At 36.7% G+C, this 26,977-nt stretch overlaps 1 protein-coding gene across 3 annotated transcripts in view; it reads right to left on the bottom strand.

Moving 5' to 3' along the window:
- sptlc1 (serine palmitoyltransferase, long chain base subunit 1) overlaps positions 1 to 26,711 on the bottom strand; it is a 31,363-nt gene extending 4,652 nt beyond the window's left edge. The window contains exons 1-13 of one of the 3 annotated variants that reach the window (XM_028462570.1): positions 26,550 to 26,711; positions 25,435 to 25,626; positions 20,228 to 20,335; positions 20,056 to 20,150; positions 17,972 to 18,065; positions 17,827 to 17,899; positions 10,215 to 10,347; positions 4,629 to 4,758; positions 2,443 to 2,532; positions 2,158 to 2,265; positions 1,110 to 1,205; positions 398 to 494; positions 195 to 249 (exon numbers count right to left, since the gene is read on the bottom strand). In XM_028462570.1, coding sequence (XP_028318371.1) covers positions 195 to 249; positions 398 to 494; positions 1,110 to 1,205; positions 2,158 to 2,265; positions 2,443 to 2,532; positions 4,629 to 4,758; positions 10,215 to 10,347; positions 17,827 to 17,899; positions 17,972 to 18,065; positions 20,056 to 20,150; positions 20,228 to 20,335; positions 25,435 to 25,488 — 1,133 coding nt within the window. In that variant the 5' untranslated portion in view covers positions 25,489 to 25,626; positions 26,550 to 26,711. Of the gene's footprint in view, positions 1 to 194; positions 250 to 397; positions 495 to 1,109; positions 1,206 to 2,157; positions 2,266 to 2,442; positions 2,533 to 3,003; positions 3,951 to 4,628; positions 4,759 to 10,214; positions 10,348 to 17,826; positions 17,900 to 17,971; positions 18,066 to 20,055; positions 20,151 to 20,227; positions 20,336 to 25,434; positions 25,627 to 26,549 lie in introns of those variants that run through there. The other 2 variants (XM_028462571.1, XM_028462572.1) reach the window with 2 other exon arrangements.
- Positions 26,712 to 26,977: the final 266 nt, after the last annotated feature.

The raw sequence follows: 26,977 nt of genomic DNA, 5'->3' as shown, positions 1-26,977 counted from the left end.
CGCCATCTGCTGGCGGATATTTGTGAATTTTTGCTTCCAAGGTCCCCTGGGGGCTTTGGACCCAACCACTAAAGGGCACCGCCTTATCTTGCACGGTTTATTCTGCAGCACCACTTTTACCCAAGGAAAAATAAAATGTAAAAATTATAATACCGCGTATGAAAAATCATTTTAGACAGTAAATATTAACTCACCTCTGTAAAGCCTTGTGCACATACTTGCAGTTTTCTCTCAGAACCATAAATATATCTGGAAGACAAGCAAAAATTCATTTTTAAAATGTCCATTTCATACATAGACAGCATGTACGAAAATCTTCTGATTCTGTTTAAATGTTTTTTCATTTCCACGTGTGAGGCTAAAAATTTGCAATGACCATTAAAAAACGATCTATTACCTGGATCCTCCTCCATGATGTTAAGAGCTTCTATAGCAGCAGCAGCCAGCATTGGAGGCAGGGAGGCAGAGAAACAGTAGCCTTGGCCTGACAGACGCTATAAGACATGCAGGACACAAGGTTTAACCAAATCAGCCTTCATTTCCACAACACAAACCTAATGTAAGTGCAGGAAAGTGAGAGCGTGGCAAAGATATGAATTGTGTTGACATGCTTTTGTAAGGTGCATTATTTAAAATGTATGGAGAACTGGCTGTCAAGAGACTCCTCAGCCACTTCAATTATAAATCACATCCAACAATAAGTTGCCTCCAGTAACTGATTATCAGGCTGAGGACACCAATGGAAGATTTACTCGAGATTCACTGCAGATCTCAAGTGTGCCTTTCTGTGCTTGGTGCTACAAGCAGGTTAAGGGTGATTTAACTGTGCACCATCAAGCACAATCATAAATAAAATACATATAAATGTTAGAACATTGCTCTTTCTTTGCGGCCAGGTATTAAATGGTCCACAGAACTGTAGGTCATTGGTGACACTGATCTAAATGATTAATCGTAAACTTGTAAAACTACTCTCCTGCTCATCACAGTTAACTCTTTCAGGCAAAAATGCCAGTGTAAAATACTACTTAGTCATCTTAAGTAAATCACATCAATTGGTCATTTAAATAATACATTTTCAATAAAGGAAAGAAGTCTCCCATCATTACCTGGTGGTCGATGACAAAGGAGCGTCCACAGCAGAAACCTCCAACAGTTGCCACAGCATTCTCCATGTTAGCACTGATCAGGTCAATATCATCTATCTGTGCAAATGATAACCAACCAAAATTATCATTCTTGTACCACAATATGAATACTTGATGTATTAGGGTTGTCCATTAAAGCATAGTACAAAAAAAAAAACAAGTTACAGATAACCTCGGTAACCCTGCATTAGGTTTTGGCATCCAGAAGATGATTTAGAAAAATATTTGGAAAAAAAGGAGATGGTTTAGAGCTGGCACAAGATGACTGATGTTACATGCAAGAGGAATAATCAAAAATTGAAACAATAACCATTTATAACTGAAAATCAGTTTGTAATCAATTGAGGGTTCAATAATCTGAGTCCAATTGGGAAATTGGGCTGTTTAAACATTCATACAAACAATACCATTTGTGTTTACTTTTACAAAGGAAAGAAATTAGAAATCAAAATGTAAATAAAAAGAAAATGTGTGGGGTGCTGCATATTTTTGTGTTTATGAATATATATTTTCTGTGCTCCCAATTATTTATAAGTTTTAACTTGAGGAGCACATGGGCTCCTTGGGTAAAATGTCAGCGTAGGGCCTTGCCTTGTTAACTTAATAGATGGATCAAAGTACCCCAGGTTAGAATTGATATTTGATACATATAGTGACATTTGATGACATTCAAAATATACTGCAATATAAATGACTGGAAACTAGCTTATACACTATTACTATTTCATTTTGTTATAGTATAGAGCAATTTTTAAGTGACTGTGCAACCAAATACTGTAAATCATCTATATAAAATTTGGACCCAAATAATTTAGCCAGATATGGTATCAAATGCAGGGTTTTCATGTAAAGAACCTAAACATTTATCAGATAAGGACCACCCTAATATGTATTGCAAAAAGGAAAATCAAAAGATGGTCATGGACTTCTGATGATGACCATTTGATTACATAATTGTAAAAATGCTTGTTAAATAAACGTAATTCCTGTTTTTGAGGAACATACTTACGTTGACTCCAAAGTGTTCAGTAACACCCCGACCATGCTCTCCTAAGACGCCAAATGACATGCTTTCTTCCAGAAAGATCCGCACTTTGTATTTGTACTTGAGCTTCACCTATAGGTCATAAAAACTTTAATAATAAGAAAGGGAAGTGACTGTTTTGGAAATGCAGCTTAATGAAAGTTCTGTCATAAAGCTGCAAAAAACACACTTTAGAGGCCTGGTAGTATGTTGACCAAGATAGTTATCAGAAAGTGAAATAAGTGGGTTTTAAGTTAGTTTGATGCTTACCAGCTCCGGAAGAGGGCAGATATCTGCAGTGTTGATAAACAGGCCTTCCACAACAATAAACTTCCGGGTCACTCTAGCTTTACGAGGATTCTGTTAAAAATGTATATATAACTTAATTAATGGGGGGGAAACAATACAACACTGTACAAGTACTGAAAACAGAAAACCTCAAACTAAAAAAAGGGAGCAGAGATTCTAGTCTTATTGCATTTGGAATCCGTTTAAAGGGATCCACCACTGTTTTTACAAATGTACCCTAGAACTTTTGAAACGTCCTTATTAGAAGATCTATGCCCAACAAAATGCATTATTTTTCATCATATTCGTTTAATTAACTTTTAAAAATGGGACTACTTTACCGTTTGAGAGTCTGTGTGCTGCCATGTTGAAATGACGTCACTGATGAAGTAAATTGAGTTCTATGGGACTTGAAATTCAGGATCATTTATCAGCTTTTTCAGTCAAAATAACAACTTGTGCTGCTTTGGGTTGCTCTAAAAAAAAATCAGTAAAAGTTAAAAAAGTCAATGTAAACCTCTTTTGTTTACCAAAATTTTATACAGTTTGTGTGCAAGCCGAAAAAATCTGTGACCACAGGGGGTGACAGTTCAACCTCTGCTGTTTCATAGACGCCATGAAGAAGAGAAGTGCTCCGTGCACGTAAATACAGGCAACCAGGATCAACTGCTCAATAATGCCGACCCAAGTTGAATCTGTTTGCTGCAAAGAAATGGCGTTCTTGTCAGAAATGGTTGAAGGTATTGTTTAATGGTTTAAGTCTGGATTTTTTGCACTTCTTCTCCTTCATGACGTCTATGAAACAGCAGAGATGGAACTGTCGCCCCCTGTGGTCACAGATTTTTTCGGCTCACAGATTTTGTTTATCAAATTTTAGTAAACAAGAGGTGATTTAGAGCAACCTAAAGCAGCACAATTTGTGATTTTGACTGAAAAAGCTGCTAAATGTTCCTGAATGCTTCACCTCCCATAGAACTCAATGGACTAAAAGGGGCGATTTACATCACCAGTGACCAAATTTCAACATGGCGGCGCACAGGGTAAAGTAGTCCCAGTTTTTAAAGTTAATAAAACAAAAATGGTACAAAAAAAAATCTTCTAATACGGACATTTCAAAGGTTTTAGGCCACAATTGTAAAAGCTGTCGTGGATTCCTTTAATGGCTCTAAATATATTTTCTTTCAGTAGCTACAGCAATGCTTCTCGAAGTGTGTGGAGTGCCCCCGAGAGGGGAATGGCGACATGACAGGTGGGGCGAGACAAACAGGAGATTTTAAATTTCAAACCAAGTCTGATAAAACAAGTACATTTTAATGAAAAGTAGAGAACCCAATTTTGATATATGTCACAAATGGTGAAATGTTTGTAGTGTATGTAAAAAATTAATATAAGGCCATCATTTCCGAGCGCTGTGCTGCCGTCCACGCATCTTCAGTTTGTTCCGTAGCGTACTGCTTGTGTATTTGTGCCTGTAATCACAGATGAAAAACCTGTGGATACAGGCGTGAATACAGAAGTTGTATGCGACCGTGCCTATGTGAATACAGACATGAATAAATTAGCTCCAAACAATAAGCATGAACCGACAACATCCTGCTGTCAATTATTGTACTGTATAGATCATTTTTACTAATTTCTCACATTCCATTACTAATTCCCTATCAGAAGTCATCTATGAAGCCATTGGACTGGCTATTTCACTTTGTTAACTTAAGAAAACAAAAAGGAATCATTTTTTAAGCTTTTGGCACTTATTGTAAACAATGTTTCATTAATCTCCTGTATTTTTGACTATTGTACTTTCATATTTGCTTTTTATGCAGGTAATTAGCTTAATTTAATTTATTTATGAAATATGTTACTTGCATTATCAAACATGATGGTAATAGCTCCCTGTTAATCTTATACGTACAGTGATGAATTTCCATTTTTTCTTTTTGGCACAGATTGCGAAAACAATTTTTGACTGGACTTTTAAATTAATTTTTTTATGCAGGTGATTAGTTCGATTTAGTGTTTGATTTATTTATGAAATATGATGTTACTTGTTCCCCATTAGTTCAAGTTTCAAAAAGATATTTAATATATTTTTATGTTTCAAGGGTGTCTGAAAATGTTTTCATACTACTGTACACTTCACAAACTACACTAATAAAATAATAACTAACCTTCTGGTCTTCAAGGTCCTGCTCCTTCAGCAACCTCTCCAGATCCTTCATGTCATTGTGCTTAAAGTATTTGATGAAGCTGCGGGATGCCTGTAGACCTTTCTGTATGGAGAAACATGCTGCTTCATCCCTGCAAACAAAACACAAGTGGGGTCTCCGAGTTTTAAAATCTCCAAAATTCCATTTCTTGGCATACCCATTTCTATGTCACGTTACACTGTTCTATTTTTATCATCTTTCTCTATTTAGATGACTTTACTGGCTAATAAACTTCCTGAGATCATACAAAAACATGATAAATAGGGTTAATAGATACAACTACTGTTATTGTTTTTTTATGCTTCACATGATTAACTTTTTTTAATCTGTATAAGTTGTCAAAACTAAATAGAGTGCAATTTTTTGTGGCAACTATGCATGTTTTATTATTTTGCAAAAAAAGTTATGCATTTATTAAATTGTTTAGTTGTTATAATCAGGAAGGGTCAGCTAAATTGTGTTAAACGGAAAATACAGGTACTGGTCATAAATTTAGAATATCAGGAAAAAGATGATTTATTTCAGTACAACAACAGGAAGAGTGTAAATAAATGATACAATAAGGTTTATAAAAAACCAAACTGGCTGAGTTTGTAAAAAACAAACTGGTATAGAGTTGCCAAATCACCATATTACATGTGTTCATGAGCAATCGCGTCCAGACTTGGAGGCAGATAAGAGCGCACGGCAAGATGAACTGAAAGAGCATCTGAACAACTGCATGGTTACAGTAAAAATCAGCCAGCTTGTAATAGTGAGAATCATGGGCGTCAGTTTACGGGGGACGTGTCCCCCCCACTTTTTGTCAAAGAGTAATTTTGTCTCCACCACACACAAAGCCTTCATATAGACCATTTAATCCCGTTTATTTAAGTATCGTATTTTTCGGACTATAAGGCGCACTTAAAATCCTTTAATTTTCTCAAAAATCGACAGTGCGCCTTACATATGAAATTAACGACTGTGCTTCAACATAATGAACTGAAAAAGTGAGTGTATTGTTCTGTATTTTATGTGTTAAACCTGAACAATGTTGAGAGTTATTGTTAATGAGTTGAATAAAGTTTGACTTATCTGACTATTTTATTTCGCTTAATGCGTCTAAATAATAATAACAAACCGGTGCACCTTATAGTCCGGTGCGTCTTATGTATGAAAATAGACCCAGTCAGACCCATTCATTGATAGTGCGCCTTATAATCCGGTGTGCCTTGTAGTCCGAAAAATACGGTAGTATAGAAAATTCTGGCGCTCTTAAAGACACCACTCAGACTTTTTTATGAAACATCTTACAGTGCAAGGTACAATAACAAATTCAAACACCTGTGTGTCATAACTTCTGTCACACCAAAGCACTCCCTTTGTCAGCTTTCTTCCGTAGGTAGAGGATAGAAGCGCAACGTATGGCTGCACGGAGCGCACAGGGGGGGCAAAGCACAACTGTATGCTCTTATGCGCTCTGCCTTCTCTCTGCACAGATAAGTCTCTGGACTTTAGACCACAATCATTCGTGCCAATGCATGGCTTTAAGTAAAAGAGTATCCACATTTTGGCTGGCTGTGGGGGACCCCGTAAATTTTCTTTTCATAAGGTCCAAAAACCCTGGCAGCACCCCTGAGTGTAATTAATATAATAAGTATTGGGCCAGCTCTCAAGGGGTTTTTGTTCAATAAATGACAATCATTTAAAACATGAAATAAGCACCACACACACATTTTTTTTTTTTTTTTTTTTTTTAAAGGATTTTTTTGGCTCTAGTGGCCTTTATATGACAGTTGCTTGACAGGAAGGGGGTGAGAGAGAGCAGGGAATGACACGCAGGAAAGGGTCCCAGGCCGGGAATCGAACCTGGACCCGCTGCAGGTGAGGAACTACAGCCTCCGTACATGGGGCGGGCGCTCAACCCACTGAGCTACACACCGCCCCGTCCACCACACACACATTTAATTGTAGCGTTACCTAAAGTAAACAAATTATATTCGTCGTTCAAAGCACTTTGACTTTTGCTAATAGTAATTGCCCCTCCCCCCACTTTTCAAAACAAACTTGATGGTTATGGCATAAAGTTGCCGTATCACATTAGATTTTTTCAGGAGCGATCACCGCCCCCGACTCTGAGGTTGATAGAAGCCATGATAGGGAGTGTGCACGGTAAGAAAAACAGTTTATCAGTCTGGTTCTGGTTCCAGTAAAAACTGACAAAACCTGTCGACCGACCGTTATGCAAAAGTGGGACAGTGAGGAGGCGACTTCATGTGTAGATGGAAACTTGCAAGGTAAAACATTTCTCATCAGAAAACACTTCAATACGAACAGGAGCAGCTCGCCTAACGGAATATTCTGATCGGCTGAGTCGTTTAAAGGGCACCCTCATCAGCCAATAGGGTGTGGCGGAGAATATTGTAAAATTCTTGAAAAGCGGCCAGCACAAAGGTGTGCGCTATACCCCAGAAAATACAGTACTTCTCACTATTACAGTCAAAACATTTGGTCTTCCCAGAATTGCTCAGAATACCAATTACTAGTACAGTGCCCGTCGGAAGTATGCATTCATGTGGGAGCATAAGCGGTATATTTGCAGGTGCAAAATGTGGGTGCAATTTTCCTGGTTTAATGTCATCATTGTGTTTTTTTTTTAATCTTTCAGTTGTCTTTGTGCATTTTTTTCTATAATTATTGTTTTTTGTTGCCATTGTAGTGTGATTCTGGAGTCATTTGTTGTATTTTTTGTATAAATATTGTTTATTTTTTGTTTTATTTTACTCATTTAGTTTATTTTTATTATAAATAATGTGTGTGTCTCTCTATCCATCTCCTCCGTGCATTATCTCTCGCGCGCGTCTTGCACATAATCCGCCGCAGGTTGTTAAGAGAGACATAGAAGTACCACGAAAAATAAATGTTTTGCAACACCAAAGTCGCAACTCTCTAAACGGCTCTGTGTGAGTTCAGTATTTTCATCCCGGTGTAGTGCACAGATGTGCATCAGCCGTGTGTGTGTGTGTGTGTGTGTGTGTGTGTTTACATTGTATCTGCTAGCATCTTTCTTAGCACATAGAATAATATAAGAAAGACTCACCCTTGCGCAGAACAACCAATCATAGTGGAGCCATGTTGTGGACCCATTATTATTATAATTACTTCAGCCACTGCTTGTTACTGAAAAACTTAACATTGACGCTAAAACATTTTGCAAATACATCTTGAGTCACTGTCAATCTTTACTTCATACAAAACTACAGTACGCCAGTTAAATCAACTATTCATCAGCATGCATGGCTATACTGTAAACCCCCTCGACCAACAGAGAAAGTCCAGTGCCACCGCTGGTTAAGTTAGTGTAGAGCCCTGATAATAATAAAGATGATAATACAAATATAATAGTATTAGCGAAAATAGTAATAATAATAATAGTAATGGTTATAATAATAATAATAATAGTAATAAAGTAATATAATAATCTAATAATACGATAAAAAAAACAGTACAAAAAATATTATATAATGATATGGTAATATGATAATATAGCAATGCTAAAAACACAATGATAATAAAAATGATGATGATATAGCAACGCTAATAATACAAAGAGAATACCAGTAACTCTAATATAAAACATTAATGATTAAAAAGGAGTTTAAAAATATAATGGTCATTATAATAATGACAATAACATTAATACAGTAGTAGTACAATTATATAATAATAATGGCAATAACAAAATAAAGAAAATCCAGTAACTGTAATACAATAATAACAATAATAAACATAAAATAATAAGGTAATAGCAATAATAATAATACAATGAGAATACCAGTAACTATAAGATAAAAGAATAATTAAAAAAATATATAAGAATAACAACAACAACAATACAGTAGTAGTACAATTAGATAGAGATATAATATTAATAGTGAAAGTAGTAATAGTAATGTTATAAAAAATAAATAAGAATATAAGAATAGCAATAACAATAATAAAGTAGTAGTACAATTAGATAGAGATATAGTATTAATAGAAGTAGTAATAGTTATAATAGCAATAAAATATAATGAGTGCAATAACTATAATACAATAATAAATATTAAATAAGGTAATAGCAATGATAATATTACATGATAATACCAGTAACTATAAGATAAAACAATAATAAGAAAGACGAATATGTAGTCACATCATTCATCTCTCCTTCTTTAAATGCAACGTCTAGGTTTATTATCTCGAGCACCATGTGATAAGCTTTAGCTTAGCTTAGCTTTCTTAACTTCCGACATTAGAACTATGTGCATGTTAACACGGACTTTGCAGGTTTTTCTGCTATAAATGACTTGACTTCTCCAGTGTGTGATGCTCTGCTCCGGAGTAAAAGCCTCACGTGCTTTTGTTTTGCTTATGTGGTGAAAATATGAGCGTTTATAATGCTGTGTTCACGGATAAACATGCATGTTTACTTACTCCACAAACAATAATCATAGTGGAGCTGTGTTGTGGACCCTTCCGCTCACAAAAACGTTACATTCCTCTGAATGCTTGTCAGCACAGCCTCCGTCCAGTCATGGAGACGAAGGAGGAAGTGAGTTCGTGACCCGAGATTTAAAGGATGTTTGGAATCACGGGAATAATATTAAATAACCATGAAATATTAACTTAAATTACTTTTAGCGGTACAAAAACATTTTTAATATTGACCTTTTTTTTTTTTATAACCCAAACTGCGACACGGTGACGTCATGAACCCGGAACCGGAAGTAGCGCGCTCAACACTGCGCTCTTACCGAGGGAGCCGTAATTATAAAATAAACGTTAATTTGACCGTTTTGCTGCACCAAATTACTCTAAAATAAGATTAATTAACGTGGATACCGACATTTTTTTTTTTTTTTTAGGTGTGTCGCAGTTGATCACAGTTCATCTGTTTCGCCTTCAAAATGGATACCGGAAGTCGTCTCAACTGTGATCAAAATGGATGCCGAAAGTCGTCTCTCAACACATGGTGCGCTAGCGCCCCCTCACACCCTGAGGTCAAAAGTTGAATAGGTTTCATTTCGGGGCCGTCCAGAAGTGAAATAAATTTAAAATAAACATTTTGAAATGACCAAATTACTCCAAAATGACAGATACACTCACTCGGGGTATTTGGAACCCGTCGACCGAGTTTCAGGTCCAACTCGCACCGCGTCTGGGAGATATTTGCTTCACACACACACATCCCCACAGACCTCCCTAGCTTTTATAGGTAGATTAAAATAAATAGAGACTGAAGAGTCAATACATTAGTCAAATTATTTTAAAAGACTTTCATATACTTGATTTAAAGTGTAGCATTTACAACAAACAAGTATGGTAGATACTGCAGATTCCAGTCCCAATTATCATACAGTATAACCCTCTAAAGTTGTGATCATTTAAGATTGGTAGTGTATACCAATACTAAATCTGGAGGAAATATGATCCCAACTTCCTGCCCGTGTCTTTATTCGAAAAAGTTCATGAGTAACTGTGTTTTATTGAAGAGCATTAGTGATGTAATTAAGGTAACAAACTTACACAAATATGATGTCCCCTCTTTTGGAATAGGCAGGGATTGCACTAGCAATGGTTGCAAAGCCGTATGAGTAAATTATTGCTTCCTCCGTTTGCATGAAATTGGCTAGACGGCTCTCCAGCTCCAAGTGAACATCTAAGGGTGAAAAACAACAGTGGTGAAATAAAAATACATGATAGTGATGCCAATAGGAGTTAGTTACATTTGCAATAGATTGCATTGGGCCAAAACACTCATTATCATGCAACCCTTAGCTGTAACAGTGAGGAAGAACATATCTTTCTCAGTTCTGAAATGAAAGAAAAAGCAGGAAAACTTATAAAACTTCAGACAAAATTTTATTAATTTTGGATTCCTATTTTTTATTTTTTTTTTTAAATCATTAAAAAGCAGTCTAGAAGGTACATATTTCTATTCAATATACCTTCTGATTTGCCACTGTAAAATGTAATCATGATTTTACATGTTTTTCATTGCTACCTTGCACTTTTTGATTTAACAATGTGCCCCTGATCCACACTTCGCTGAAGCCTGCACCCAAGCGGACTTCGGCGCAGCATATTACCGATAATTATTTGCGGTATAGAGGTTTTGCACCAATGTCACTGACATTACATGGGTTTTGTTTATCCGTCTGCAGGTCCTGTGCCAAAAAATTTGCTTTTAAGTGTAAGTACTAAAATATTTTAACTTTTCTCATGCTGTATTAGGGCCCTATAAAATCTGTGTTAACAAAATCGCGGACGGAATCACGAAATTGACCAATAATAACGTTTAAACGTGGAAAAAAAAAATCGGCATGAAACGCCGTCACCGTGGTACAAAGAAAATTCTTTTTTTAATGACGAAATGTTTCCAGGGACCGCTTATTAGGTGCACCACCCTCTCTCCTCCTGTCCTGGCTGCATTAAACTCATCTTAAATTACCACAAACACCCTATAAAACGCAAATCATCACTGACTCCTCACCACAGAACCTCTAGTGCCCGTTAACTTGACTGTGCTTGTGGCACTCTGTGAGAACGTGATCAGCTTGAATCATCTTCACCTGCTCAACGTTCGAACTATTATGCCTGGTTAACTAAGAATAACTCAGTCCGTGTTGTAATTTAGTTATTTTTATTCCAGTTTTTTGTCTGTGCCTCGTAGTTACACATTCACAGTCAGCAAGCTACCTCAAGTGCAACTGTTTCAGTGGGAACTTCCAGTTTACAAAATAAAGGTCCGTTGGAGCAACGTTATTAGAATGTTACATTCTAACATCTCATCAGAGCTACAAAATGCATGTTGAAATAATGAATTAATAAAAAAATAATTAATGAAACAATAATGAAAACAATCTAAGTTTATACTTAATCGATTTTTTTTATTTAATTAAGCAATAAAAAATTTAATATTTTTTTTCTATTTAGAGAGTACATGGCTTATTAGCCAGAACATTGTTTAGTTGTTTTCCTAAAAAAATGTTTTTTACTTTTCTTTTGTATTTTAACTTCAGTGTATTGCATGGTGTTACTTTCGTCCTGACTATGTCGGACAAACAATTTCATAACTTTTTATGCAATTATTCATATAACATCCAACTTAAACTTCACACTTGTACAATAAACTTAGGATGTATAAAAATTAAACTATAACCAATATACATTTCTTTTAACGGGTGTGGATTAACTCATATTAACTACTTTTTTTCCCCACAGGGCCTGAAGAAATTACCTTTAATTTTATTTGGTGTACTTTTAAATGAAATTGTACACTTTTTTTGCTCCGAAGTTTCCTGTTGTGTACAATTTTCTTTTGAACATTGAAATTTTCCTCATTCCTCTGCTTGATGGAATGTTTACAAATCTTAAATTAAATATGTAAATGTATCTTTGTGACATTAAAAATACAACAATTGGGAATTAAAACCTTAAATCTGACTTGCTGCTACTTGTAGAAACTCCATGAACCACTTCTTTATCGATAGTTGTTCAGTATGATCACCATTTAATCTAATAAAGAAACTGAACAGAATATGCATCCCTACTTAATTTATATTTTACTCTTGAAATTGATCCAAGAGTTGTCACAATATTAAAATTTAACACTTGAATTGCATAACAAATAAATTCTAATCATAAAATCAAATGTAATCTGGTTCAGAGAAATGTGCTCATAAAATAGCGGAGCAGAAACCTGGGCAGAATGTCGCAGAAGTTCACTAGTTAAACTAGTTTGACTATTTTAACCTTACTCGTTAACTTGTTGGGATACAGTTTTTTCAAGTTAACTAGTAAAAGCAAAAATGCTCACTAGTTATACTAAAGGTGGCTTCATGAATCATACTAGTGAACTAGTGAGGCTCTAAATGTTCACTAGTTAACTAGTAAGAGAACGTATGTCCACTAGTTGCACTTGCATTGTTTTTATGAGTCATCCTAGTTAACTAGTAAGACTTGCATGTTTTACTAGTAAACTAGTTAGATCTAAAATGTCACTAGTAACACTTGTTGCACAAAATGATAATGAGGAGGTGGGGAATAAGTGAAGATTGAGTCTTTCAATAAACTCTCAAAATAAGAACAAACGATAACATCAAGACAGGACCCCAGATTTTGTTATAAACCCTCCAACCTCATTTACATATTGCACACTTGTTTAAATCCTTTAAATGAACTAGTTAACTAGTTATCTAGTTGATATCTGGCTTCATATTACTAGTTAACAAGTCAAACTTATAATGTCAACTAGTTATACTAGTGAAGAATTATTTTAGTGTCGCAGGTAACTAATAAGAGAAACTGTGTCACCTTGTCACAGGAGTATTTCAAACCTAACTAGTTAAATAGTGAGGCTCAGAAATGTTTACTATTTAACTAGTAAATGCTAAAATTTTAACTAGTCACACTAGTGAGAACAGTTTTTACTGTACTAGTTTACAAGTAAACTAGTAGAGCCTCAATGTCCACTAGTTAAACTACTATTTTTGGCCTCAGTAGTAAACTAGTGGAAGGCTTTGTGTGGCACTAGTAAACGAGTTGTGGACAAATCCTGGTACTAGTGGACATCTGCTTTTGACTAGTTAACTAGATGTATGCAACAAGTTTACATGCTGAGCATGTTAGTTAACTAGTTGAACACAGATGTCCACTAGTACCATGCCAAATGTCTCAGTCTTTAAAAAAAAAACTATTTGACAATAATGCTTCTTCTTCAACATAATAAACCATAGAGGATAAAATACAATAAACAGGAACTGATTCCCTGAGGAAACTATATTTGTATGCATTTTCTGGGTGATGTCACAGGTGTTTTGATATTGGATGTGATCACTCCTTTCTATGTATACAAATTGTAAATATTGTTTGTACCTTGTAAATATTTCTGTAAATGAAAAAAAATTAAATTAAAATTAAAAAAGATCGCTTTGAGTCCGTGCAGAAAAAAACAAAAAACTGTTCCCTCCTTTGGCTCCTATAGCTTGGTGGCAGCGCCTGCACAGTCGATCTATTGCTTTACCATCTCTGCCTCGTTTAAAGCCAAAATAGTTCCAAATGGGACTTTCGATTTTTTTTTTTTGAGCAAAATTAGTGATTCCACAGACGACGTTGCAGCAGACTCGCACTCGGGCCCGGTGTTTCAGCCATGTGTAGTGCAGTGCACGCGTCCAGGCAAGACAGAACTTTAGCTTGTTGTTTGTTTTGAAGCGGGTGTCTGTCGAAGCGGAGCTGTCTTCAGTTCCTTCATGCCGGCAGAAACACACGAACAGCCAATCAGCTAACAGATGGGCGAAACCAGCGTGCGGAAACAGTCAATCATATCTCCGGACATCACCAGTAACAGGCAACCAGCCAATCATTCAGCAGCTGTGTAGTTCAGTTGCAGTGGTTGCCATGTTGGTATGTTTTCGAGTGAATAGCATGCAGTGAGCTGAGACTGTGAGGTCAGAAGCCGGGAAGAGAGTAGAGGCAGGCGATACGTAGCGGAAACTGGCACCGGTAGTACAGTCGTGTAGAATTTTTAGAATAGTAGAAACCATTACAACTTGGCACCACGGGGTACTGTGGGTATCGTAAGTATTGTGCAACTATAGTCTCACCACACTGCCGCTGTGTCAAGAAAGGGCCAGAGTCTCCTCCACCTACTGAGGAGACTGACGGATATTGTATACGCGTTTTTACACAGAACGTGGCACATTTGCTCCAATGTAAAGCCGGCAAATCACCGCCTTCTCCGTGTAAAAACGAGGCATAATATTCCTCCTTTCTCAAAAGCCACAACTTTGCCGCATCTGAGGTAGGCGTAAACATGTGACGTGACGTATAAAGTACGCACCGGAAGAATAACTCAGCCTCAGTTTTAAAACAACAATTACTTAAAACAAGTAATGTGGACCATGCAGCCTTGGATCTCTTCAATCGTGAATGCAGCTACTATGGTTTTTAGGTTTTCAACTAGCAATTCTTGTAATTGAAGACCCGACAGCTACAGAGACCGTGGAGACACCGTGTCAGAATTGCCACTGTGCACTTTACAGTGCGTAAAGTGAGCGCGGTGCTGAAGACGCTTTGTTTACATGCCATGTGGGACATGTCTTTGAGAAACAGTCGACGGTTTTGCTGCACGGGGTATCTGATGTGTGCAGGTGCCATAGATGGCACACATATCCCTTTCATCACACAAGACAACCCAGAGTCTGACTACAACTGAAAAGGCTGGCATTCCGTTGTCCTCCAAGCTGTTGTTGATAATAACTTCTGGTAAGGATGACTCATTATTATTAGCTTACAAATAAGTTGTTGTATTAGCCGTGTGTGTGTGTTACAGAGAGGCTGCTGATGGAGTGTGTCTGTGACTCTATCGCTTGTTAATGTGGTAATTGTATTGTTTACCCTATTACAATTCATTTTCCTTCCAGGCATCCAGAACAGTTAATGATGTGGAGATCCCTGTGCACAATATTGGAGACCCTGCATATCCCCTCAGAAACTGGCTAATTAAGGGTTTCACCAACCACCGTGCACTCACGCTACAAGAGAGAGATTTCAACTTCTGCAAAGATGGTAGTGGAAAAATCTTTTGGACGTCTCAAAGGGTAATTTATGGTTATTTAACCATAAACTATATTCAGGTCAACTATCTCAAAGCCTATTTTTTGAAACTAACAGTTTTACAACATCTGATTTCAACTTAAACTAACAGTAACACAAGCAAGTACGTAAGCAAAGAGCCAAATCAGATCTAAATAACTAGGACACTCAGATTAACATTAAAAAAGACAGTTTGAAAAAATCAGAACATAATTTGTATTGCTTTAAATCAGAAGTAAATGTCATCTTTAAAGGTGCAGTTCATAACTCTTATAAAAGTGACTTTTTGTCATATTTGCTAAACCTGTCACTATGTAAGGACAGCCTTACATGAAACTAGTAGTTTATGTGAAAAAAACAGGCTCATTGAGTCTCCCTTGCTGCTCCTGCTGCTTTTGGCAGATTGCCAGAATACACAACGACCGAGCAAAAAGAACCTATGAGAGCCAGGATTGTGTTTGATGGGCTGTCTGACAGCTGTTACTCACAGTCCCCGCCCCTTTCCAATGAATCAGCAATGAGCAGGTTTATTGATTGAGTTTTGTTCAACTTAATTTAAATCAACCCAACTTACATGATCCTGATGACATCATTCTAAACAAAAACAAATGGATGCAAAGTTGGATCAGCCCAAGGTGTGCGATTACGATTCAGGATGCTATGATTCAACGATTGTCACATTACCATTATCACGATTTTTGATGCGATTCACCCCCCATTCATGGTTTCTTTTTTTCCTCAATTTGTAGCCATTTCATACTTTTAAACAAAGTACCGGTATGTGTCGGTATCCATTAAATAAAGTAACCAAAAAGAAGTATGTATTCATATAGTGGGTGCATAAGTAGAGTTGTCAATTATGGCCAAATGAGTATGTGTTTGAAGGCTGGATGTACAAAGATGTACATACTCTGTACTCTGTTGTGCTAAAGAGGTATATTTGCGGGTGCAAAGTAAAATTTCGATAAAATACGATTTCCCTGGTTTAAGTCTATGCACATGATAAATTGATAAATAATGTTTGCACTACTGTTTGCTGGACTTAAGCAAATGCATAATAAATGTCCCGGAGCATCAAATATGTATAGCCCTTTACAAACACGGTTAAACTCCGGAGCCCTGTCCTAACTAGGATCTGCATGGCTGCCGGTTTTGTACAGAGCAGCAGATTCTTCTCATATTCTGCCTGTCGTGCCAATCGAGCGTGCAATGAAACAGCCTCACGTGCTTTTTTGTTGCTTTTCCTTATTTTTGTAAGGTGCGCATTAGGTTATAAACACGTAGTGAAAATATCAGCGTTTATAATGCCGTGTTTGGAGAAATGTGCACATTTCACTGTTCAATTTGAGCATAGCCGCTGCCTCGCCACCAGCCTCACCCCGTCTCACCTGGAGACGCTACTGCTGCGTTCAAACAAATATGAACTCTTCAGCAGATACAGTATTAGGCTAATACAGTAGTGAGGAGCAGAAAGCATCAAGATTTTTAATATGAATAATACAAATAATAACCTTTCACAATTAAGTTTTTCACAACTGCTTGTGCAAAGAAAGATGCAAACTATTATTTGGCACTAGTCACAGCTGCTGTAAACAAACTCTCACTGAGCAATATTTTATGTCCATAAGATAAACAAAAGAATAATATGAAATAAAATACTCTTTTGAAAACAGATCTGGCGTCAGTTATTTCTTTAGCATGGTTGAGGGTGCTGCCAGAGTACCACCTTGGCCAAACTTATTTGAGGTACTTTTCTCACCAATTTTGCTGGAGCTCTGCCTTGGAGGAACCTGAGGTAAAGAGGGATCAGCGGCAGCCGTATTGATATGACTGAGCCCCTCAGATTGTCGTATTTCCAGTGTAAGATTTAGCAGCATGACATTTTTTACGAGCGACCTGCGTCTTGTCAAGTTTACCATCTTTCTACACCTGATTAAAAGTTTTTAGGCGTGTTATAAATCTTGTCTACCTCGCGGACCTCCATGTTGTTGTAACTTTATTGCTGTACAAATGTGCTTCTCAGCTTCAGTCCTTGTTCAAAAGAAAACGCGGAGCAGTGATGGTGCATTCAATGTGCCTCGGAAATACAGGACAGAATTAAATAAACATGAAAAAAATTGCCCCGCGACCCTGAAAAGAGGAACAAGCAAGTGACAAAATGGATGGATGAAAAAAATTGATGCAACCATTGATTTTACCGATGGAGGCATGGCATGAACGATGCATCACGATTTCACTCGTCAACTGAACCGATGCACACTGAATGAATCAATACACGCAACATGCACGTTTGTATCTAGATACTCTATATTAATTGTTTGAGCCAGAGCATGTTGCAATATTCTAGCCATGTTATTGCAGAAAAGCTAAAACAGAAATTACAAACTTTAATGACTGTCAATCTGGATGTGAAATAAGTGCTAGAAGGGTTAAGAAAATTATGTGGCAGGCTAAATGTAGCCTGCAAGTCAAAGTTTGCCTACCACATTCCTGCAGCTGCAATTAACATTAAATGAGATATGTTGAAAAGTATTAAACTCACCAAATGTTCCATAGAAGCCTCTGGGACCACAGGTTCCAACACCATATTTCTTTAAGGATGACAAAGCCTTTTGCTGTGAAATAAAAATGATGGCATTCAAACACTGAAAACAATGAAATGTAAATCTTCAATGGTAAATACAAACCTTGACCCGTTCATTATCCAGCAAACCCAGGAAATTAAATGATGCAAAGTTGATGCACTCCTTTCCATTGATTATGATTTTGTGACTGGGGGACCTATAACAGAAAGTTTCATCTTCATCTTTGAAATATGCAACATTGCAAGGTTCAAAGCACAATCTAATTTCTTTTTTTTGCCAGATTTAAAGGGCACATGACACCAGTTTAAACATCTAATGTTTATAACACTTATTCTATGAAAAAAAAAAAATCATGCTGACATCCGGTAATAAGTGCCAAATGTTGCTCAGTTTGTACGTAATCTTTAAATTATTTTTCCTATTATTCACTTCCACGGAGTGCCGCTGCTGAAATCCAGCAGTCTGACTGTGACGTCCGAAGTAAACAAAAGATGGATTTCTGGAGATGGTCACTTTGTTACCCTTCATGTTAAGAAGAATATAAACATGAGTTGCTGATAGACAGTCCGCCTTATCAATATGAACTAGATCAAGCATACCCCCCGCCCCCTCAGTAATCTGAATCAGAAATACTATTTATCCCAGGGGGAAATTACTTGTGTTACAGAGGCTCAATAAATATAAAAAATAAAAAGAATAAATACGAAAGAAAGAAAGAAAGAAAGAAAGAAAGAAAGAAAGAAAAATGTACATACAGTAATTAAGTAAAAGACCTAAATTAAGTAAGGATTAAATACAAGTGCACAATAAGACGGAGCATCCAGGCTTTTTAGTTTACACTGTACACGTGTAAATAAGGACACTCCATTCACAGAAGTCTTCTTACAACTGCTACACAGTTTGGAAGCATCTTGGTGAAATGCTAAAAATGATGATGTATCCAACTCTGTAGGTTTCGTCAGTGTGAGCTTTCAGGCTGAAGAGAGCACCACAACGTCATTTTTCTAAGATACAACCCATATGTGGTCATTCTCCAAAAAGCAGAAAGGAAATAGCAACAAGCAACAACAAAATGCAAAGTTTAACGTAAAGATATTGCTATTTAGAATGTGTTCTTGTATTTAGCATTAACATGGATTTTGGTGTCATGTCTCTAACTTAGACTTGTTGTTCCTACATACAAAAAGGTAATTCATGCTTTAAACATAGTTCAGACATAACCGCGTACTTTAAGCATCTGCTTGAGGACCATCGTTAAAAGATTGGCATAAAGAAGTGGATACAATGTTTGAGGGTTATCACTGGATACCTAAGGGAAACATTTTTACACTCCTACGGTGCTGATCCTCTGTACCTTCAGATCAGACGCTGCCACAGCACTCACATTGATTACAGCAGAGATGACAGCTATAAATAACTTACTGACCATTTATTAGTGATGTTACTACTGTGTTCATCCAATAAATAATACACTTTTCTGGGCTCCACACACAAAAGGTAAACGGATGAGATCATCTGGGGATATTATACAATTTCCATCCATCCTTTTGCCAGTTTGAGCAGTTAACAGCACAACAACAACTTGTCATTTTCTCATGCAGGCTTTACTCTGCAAACAATGACAAATATGCCACTTTCGGCTCCCAGGTCTGAGATGACGTTGCACAGAATCCCTTCCATTTCACACATTCATATGGTATTTTTCACATCAAACCGGTGGCTGAGTGTAGCAAAGGGACATGTCAAATTTCTTGGCACATAATGTTTTGTGATTTCAATCTAATGTACCCCGATTCTGGAAGTCACCTGAAGCAAATAAATATAAAAATAACTGACTAACCATATTTAGCATGTGTAGTACGAGTTTGAGAAGTTTAATAGCCAGTAAAGTAATCTAAATAGGGAAAGATGCTGAAATTAAAATGAAAAGGAATGAGTAAACAGACGTGGAATACTCTGAAGCAGAAAAAATAGTATCTGTAATGGAAACAGACTGCTTGTGCATTTCCCCAACACCAATATGATTGGAAGGCTGCATGCTTGCATAGACTTAACTATTATTAACAAATTAACAACTATTATGCTGATAGATGAATTGCAACAAGCACTGCACTTGACCCTTGAGGACCCTTTACTTGAGCCAATATCTAGAAGTTGTAGTAATATATAAATAAGAATGCCTTTACCCTGTAACAATGTCATAGCTCAGAGAAGGATGGTCTTTGGAGAGAGTAGGAACAAGTGGCTCTGGCTGCCACTCCTCAATCAGGTCCTCTTTTTCCTGAGTAAGAAACAAGGGTCAAATGTTGAATGTCAAACATCACGTTCTTCTCCATTATCCAAACTCTGTAAACTTACGTTTTCCGTCAGTTTATAGGTCTCATGAAGCTTGTAAGTTTTAGAGAAGAGAAGTCTAATAATCCACAGGATGAGGATTCCTTCTAGGATGAGGTGATAAGCAGGAGCCTAAAACATAAAGGAGAATGATATTTCATTATTACAGATTTTATATTTTTTTACAGGTTTACTAGTTCATCATTAACAAGTTCCAACCGTGCATTCAACGTTATGCTCTTCAGGTGGTTTGACACACATTTTACCAGGAAATAAAAAAAAAATTCTGTTCACTAAGAAAACAAGGGCACAGAATAAAATCTTTTTTTTTTAATTAAATAAATGAATTTATTTTATTGCATAATTTTTTCCTTTTTAAGATCTTTGTTGAGTGTTTTAAATCACCACTAAATGACTTATTTAATAATGATAACATGCTTTCATGAGTGTGTGTCTGCAGCTTAACAAATTCACTGCCAGCCATTTTCAGAGCAGTCAACCCCATATTGCCAGGCGTTTTAGATGATTTTCACTGATCTTTCAAGACCCCCAGAATATTTTGTACTATGACAATCTGAAATCAGATTCTGAAAGATTAAGCTCTCTATTTTCATCAGAATTTTTTTTTTCAATAGCTTGTTTTGTTCTTCCGTTATCAGTAGTTGAATAGAGGCAAGTTTCAAACAAATGGCCAGTTTGTGACAAAAAGCTGAGAAAAAAGCCTTTTTCTGAAAAAAACTGTCAGTGACTTTGAAGCAATTTTTTTATGCTTTAGGGACACCTCAACATTGGTTTCCTTCTATAAAATTACAAAAACATGACTGAGATGGCAAAATTTTTACTATTTTGCTATCTGGGTCAGAATTCTATGGTTTGCTTACTGTATTTTGGCATTCCTCCTTGTCTCTCCCAGTCATTCTCCCCATATGCCACTTCCTCCTTCTCCCGGACATGCCGCTTGCCCCGTTTTATTTATAGTTTTCTCTCACCATCGCGACACTCCACTTAGTCCACTTAGTTCTACACATGCTCTGGTCGAGTGCCATTGTTTGTCTTGTAAACTCTTTCCCTCTGAGCTTTTCCCATCATGGGTGATCTCTCATCCAAAGGTGCTGTGACCTACATGTCAACAGTTGCTCACTACATCATGGTACAAGCCTGATATTCACAGGAGAGCTTCATCACCCTGTCTCCTAGCAACCCCAGCCGAAAAACACAATTGACATCTTTAGACGTCATTGGCATACTTGTCAAGAATCCCATTTTGGCCGGGAAACTCCCGTATTTTACCCCTCTTTCCCGCCATCTTCCCGTATTAGTATTTTCCCCATAAATATCCCGTATTTTAATGTAATAATAATTAAAAGATGCCTATTAAACTGAACGCCATCACTAGCCTCACGAGAACTGCCATCTGAAGTGACCTCAGTGACAGTTCTCACGAGATTAGTGCTGACAGCGGAGGCAAACCCGGAAACAACTCAGAACAGAGATGATGAATGAAGACGTTCCGCCAAAAAAACAAAGAACTGGTGTAAATACGTTGTGAAACGTGACAGAGAGTTTATCTTCATAAAGAGCAGCAGGATGGGACACAGTTACAGGTTCTGTTAGATTAATAACTGAGATTTTAACATCAACCACAGCGGAAGGAACCACGTAAGTCACCATGAAAACTCAACCAATCACAAGCTTCACAAATATACACTGCATACACTGAATACCAGAGACCCACATGAGTGAGCATGAGAAATAAGAAAATATATAATGAAAATAAAATGTTAATGTCTAACTTAAAGACAAGCATTGTGAAATTAACAGTAAATATGCAACATGTTGACATGTATATGAACTGTAAGTATATTAAATAAACACACGTGCTTCATATACACATTTATGTTTTTATTTAGGCTGTTTTATAATTTAGGAATTAGGGCTAGGCGATATATCCAGATTCAAGATGTATCAAGTTTTCTATTTAAGCGATATAGAAAACTATAATATTTCATATATATATTATAGCTTAATATGTATCAAAATACTAGTTTTAGGAGTCGCTGCTTTTACTTCTCAGAACAACTTGTAAAGCTCAGTTAGATAATTAATGAGTGCACATATTGTGCAGCTGTTTGTTAATAAATGTCCCTGTGTAACATTTTGCATCAGCAAATTTAAGCCAGGATTGTCTTTCTGGTCAAACTTTATTTGATAAAATCATCGAGATTTATATTGTATATCACCATTTTGAGAAAATATATTGAGATATGAGTTTTGGTCCATATTGCCCAGCCCTAGTAGGAATGTTCACAGCATTTCAATGTTAATAAAGGTCGACCTACCAGATTACAATCACATCATTGTATTTAATAAGTGGTTGACAAGTGGCTATTTTAGATTTCTCGTACACTTTTCTTAAAATATAAGGGATACTGGAGCTTGGTTGGGCGGGTGGGACGGTTCGTGGTGGGTGCCAGAAAATTTCCCTTATTTTCAAATCCAAAACGTGACAGGTATGCTTTGAACTGGAACAGGACTTGGGCTGCGCGTGATGACGTTTCACGAGTCCACGAGCACACAAGTCTGCACAAGTTTTGTTTCCTTTTTTTTTTAAGTTAAAAAAAAAAAAAGGCAGCGTCAGTCCCTCCTATCTCTTCCTTTTTTTTAATTTTTCTATTTATTTATTTATTTTTACGGTTAACAAAACAAATCACAGCACAAACACACACATATATATTCAAATCCAAAACTTGACAGGTATGGTCATTGGCAGTCAACGTTACTAAACCAAATTACATCTTTAGATGTCAATGGCAGTCAATGAGTTAAGCCAAGCCTGCTGCCTAAACCTAGAGCCCTATAAAATCCACATTAACAAAATTGCAGACAGAATCGACCAATGAAAACTGTTAAACGCGGAAATGGACAGACCCGGTATGAACCGCCGTCACCGTGAGGCAAGGAACGTTTTTTTTTTTTTTTTTTTTTTTTTTAAATGGGGAAATGTTTTCAGGGACCACTTATTAGGTGCACCGCCCACCCCCCTCCCATCCTCATTAAACACCATCTAAACTGCCAAAAAACTATGCAAATCATCACTGACTACAGAGCCACCAGTGCCCGTTTAACTTTGCTGTGCCTGTGAAACTCCGTCCGTTTCTCATGTAGTGCAGTGGCGCTCCATGGAAACATGAGCAGCTTTAATCTACTTCTTTTTTTTTTTTAATAATTTGTTAATATTCATTTTGTTTCCTCACAGGAGTTAAAAACTAATATTTTCTGGGAAAAAAAGATTAATATTTATTTTTTTCTTTAACTGAATTTCAAAAAATTAAAGTGGAAAACACGGAATTTGGAAAAAAATAAAACAGATTTTATAGGGCCTTATGCTAGGTTACTTTTTATTGATTTTAGCTCTGCTTTTAATTGCATACAACCACACACATTCTTCTTCAAAAGCTGACTCAGCTGAATGTGAACCCTTTTTTAATCAATTGGTATCACTTGTTTTTGTCAAATATGCCACAGCAGGTAAAGCTGAACTCTGTCCTCTCTGACACTCATCTAAGCAGTACTGGAGCCCCCCAGGGCTGTGTCAGTTCACCATTTTTATTCACAGTGTACACAAATGATTGTGTTAGCTCCCAGCTCGAACAGTACATTGTTAAATTCTCAGATGACGCTGCTATTTTAATTCTGTTAAGAACCAAGTCTGATTTAACCAGCCACAAATCGTGAGTGGACAGGTTTGTAAACTGGTACCCTGCTCACCAACTGCAGATCAACTGGAACAAAACAGAGATGGTTTTGGATCCTAGATCTATTGGGGACCACAGCCCAGTAGCTACACATGGCTGTAACATTGGTGAACTCCTACAAATATCTATGGATTCATATAGACAGCGATTTAAGATGGCACATACAGGTACAGGTGCTTGTATCCAACAGAGGATGCACTTTCTCCACAGACTCCGAGTGTTTGGTGTATACCAGAACATTATGATGATTTTTTACAGGGCAACCATTGAATCTGTCCTACTGTATGGCATCACCAGCTGGCTCGGCTACTTAATTATCAAACTGAAACCGACTGCCGAGTCAAATTCCCAGTGCTGTTTTTTTAAAACTGTACTTGGCAAAATAAACTTTTCTGATTCTGAAAAGTCAAATACTAAACCTGTCTAAAACTGCAGGCAAGATCATTGGCAGGGCAGGCCTGTACCACAAGTGCTGTTTGAACAATCAGTCCTCAAACTAGCTAACAATGTTTTAGCATATGGTTCTCATGTACTGCTCTCATAATATGTTTTACTTGACTCAGGCAGGATGTACATAGTTCCTTGCTGTAAACACACTTGATATTACAAAGTGAAGCTCATAAATGAGCAGATTTCCCAGGACGGGCAGAAGTCAGACAGGCGTTAATGTATCACACCAAGTACTTGTCTGCACTTTCTCTGATCCTTAGCAATGTAAATCTATTAGGTATATTTATTAATTTTATTGTTTTTCTTTCTTTTTACTATATGAATGATTGAATGTTTTAATAGTGCTAAAGGAATTGCCTGTGCAGCAGATCCCTCTGTCCAACACACATTTCTCCCTTGGGAGACTAATAAAGACACTTTGAAAATAGCTTTGATCTCATTAGAACGAATCTGCTCCAGCATTGTGTGCAATATTTGATGACAATTTTTGTTAGAACATACACGTGTATATATATATATACACGTGTATGTTCTAACAAAATATATATATATATATATATATATATATATATGAATTATTATAGCGTGAATAAACCTGAGAGAAGTTTGACATTTTTTTAAAGGTAACTAACGCACACCGGTTTAGATCAGAACTCGAATGTTCTCATCTAAACCTGTGTGCGTTAGTTATACCGTGAGCTTTAGCTCTGAACCATGAGTTTGTTGATTTTCCTTGTGTTGGTAGACAGAAGGATTAACTTATGGTGTCCAAACACGGAGCAGGAGGGTCTCAAGTCCACCAGGTTTTAGATGTCTCCCTGCGCGGATTCCCAAGACAGTCTCCACTGCTAATGAGCTTCTCACTTTAGAGCAGGGTTTTGGAGACCTGAGCTAAAATGAGTAACTTCCTCATTGACAAATATTCGCGCGTGTTTTCAACAACACTTCAATAAACCATTCTAAACCCTACACAAAGAGAGACTTGTCTAAATACTAACGTAGACTAGTGGGAAATAATAAACTTACCTCGTAAAATGCCTGTACCATTTCCACCAACACCCACTGCTGTCCAGACGCCATAATGCTCGATAGAACACCACGCCTACCACACACTGACGCGTCACGTTGTTCTTCTTCTTCTTTTGGTTGCTTCTTTCTTCTTATGTGGTTTATTGGCAGGTGGCACTCATCAGAGAAAGGTGCATTTTCCGCCACCTACTGTATCGGAGTATGAACCAGAGTTTTATCCTTTTCCTAAGACAATAATTATTATTAATAATAACAATATCTTAAGAAAAAAAATACATATATATATATATATATATATATATATATATATATATATATATATATATATATATATATATATATATATACATATTCTTCCCATAACTTCTGAATCATTAAGGAATTTGATTACCCTTTTCATTTTAACTTTATTCAAAACATTACCCACATTAATCTCCATCCCCTGACGGTGTAAATCCTGAAGCGTAATTTGTCTTTGTCTTGCATATCTACTACTAACAGAACATGCTCCACATTATCTTGGTCATTTCTTTTGGTTTAATGACAAAATGCCATAGACATCATAATACGTAGATGCCCATCGACTGCTGCCGCCCACGAGAGCGGTGCGTCAACAGGGCGGCCATCTTGGACCTGTGCTAATCGCTCCTACAGTGCATTACATCTATAGAGGAATGATGCGCTTACACAAATAAAGTTTGTGATAAATCACGCAATTCTTAAGCAATTTTCACGACGTTTGTTTGTAACAAACGTCTGACATGATAGATAGATAAATAGGATAAGATAAATAGATTATTATTGTATAATTGTACTACTACTGTATTATTGTTATTGCTATTCTTATACTTATCATTATATTCTCATATTATTGTATTTATTATTATTGTTAATATTACAACCATTACTATTATTACTATCACTATTACTATTATATCATCATCATTAATTATTGCAGCCAAAGAACTGAAATATTCAAAAATGTGGGTGTGGAGATTAAGTGTTGAGTGGTAAAACCAGCATTTTAAATATATCCAAGCACCTTGTATCATAGCTACATCTGTGACGTTTCAAAATTCAACGAATAATTCTACTTAGAGATTGAGAAATACCTCTTTCTGTCGTAATGTCCATGCACCGCTGCCTCCACCAAGATAGTGGCGCTGTTGACGTGCACGATCGTGTATTTTTCATTCGTTTTCATTACGTAAAAAAAACATGAAAAAATATTTGTTTCCAAAACCAAAATGACAAAAAGGAAAACACCTTGTTTTTCAAATTCAAGCTCTTTTGCTTCGGTACAGAAAACGAACACCTTTATTCGTTTTCTCCATTACCGATTTGCCAAAGTACGTGACCCGGAAGTGACGCATTACACATTCAGATATATTATTAACTCTGCAACACTTAGGAGTCTCTAAATCCTCCGAAATGTCCGTGAGGAGGTTCTGTGCCCAACACCAGCTTAAGCGAAAAGGACACGTTTCGGATGCGCAGATGGAAGCAGCGACCTTGTCATGCCACTGCCGATAGCATAGCC

This window comes from Gouania willdenowi, chromosome 12 (assembly GCF_900634775.1).
Source record: "Gouania willdenowi chromosome 12, fGouWil2.1, whole genome shotgun sequence".
Lineage (NCBI taxonomy): Eukaryota > Metazoa > Chordata > Actinopteri > Blenniiformes > Gobiesocidae > Gouania > Gouania willdenowi.
Note: the sequence above shows the minus strand (reverse complement) of the source record. Positions and strands in the feature narration are given on the sequence as shown.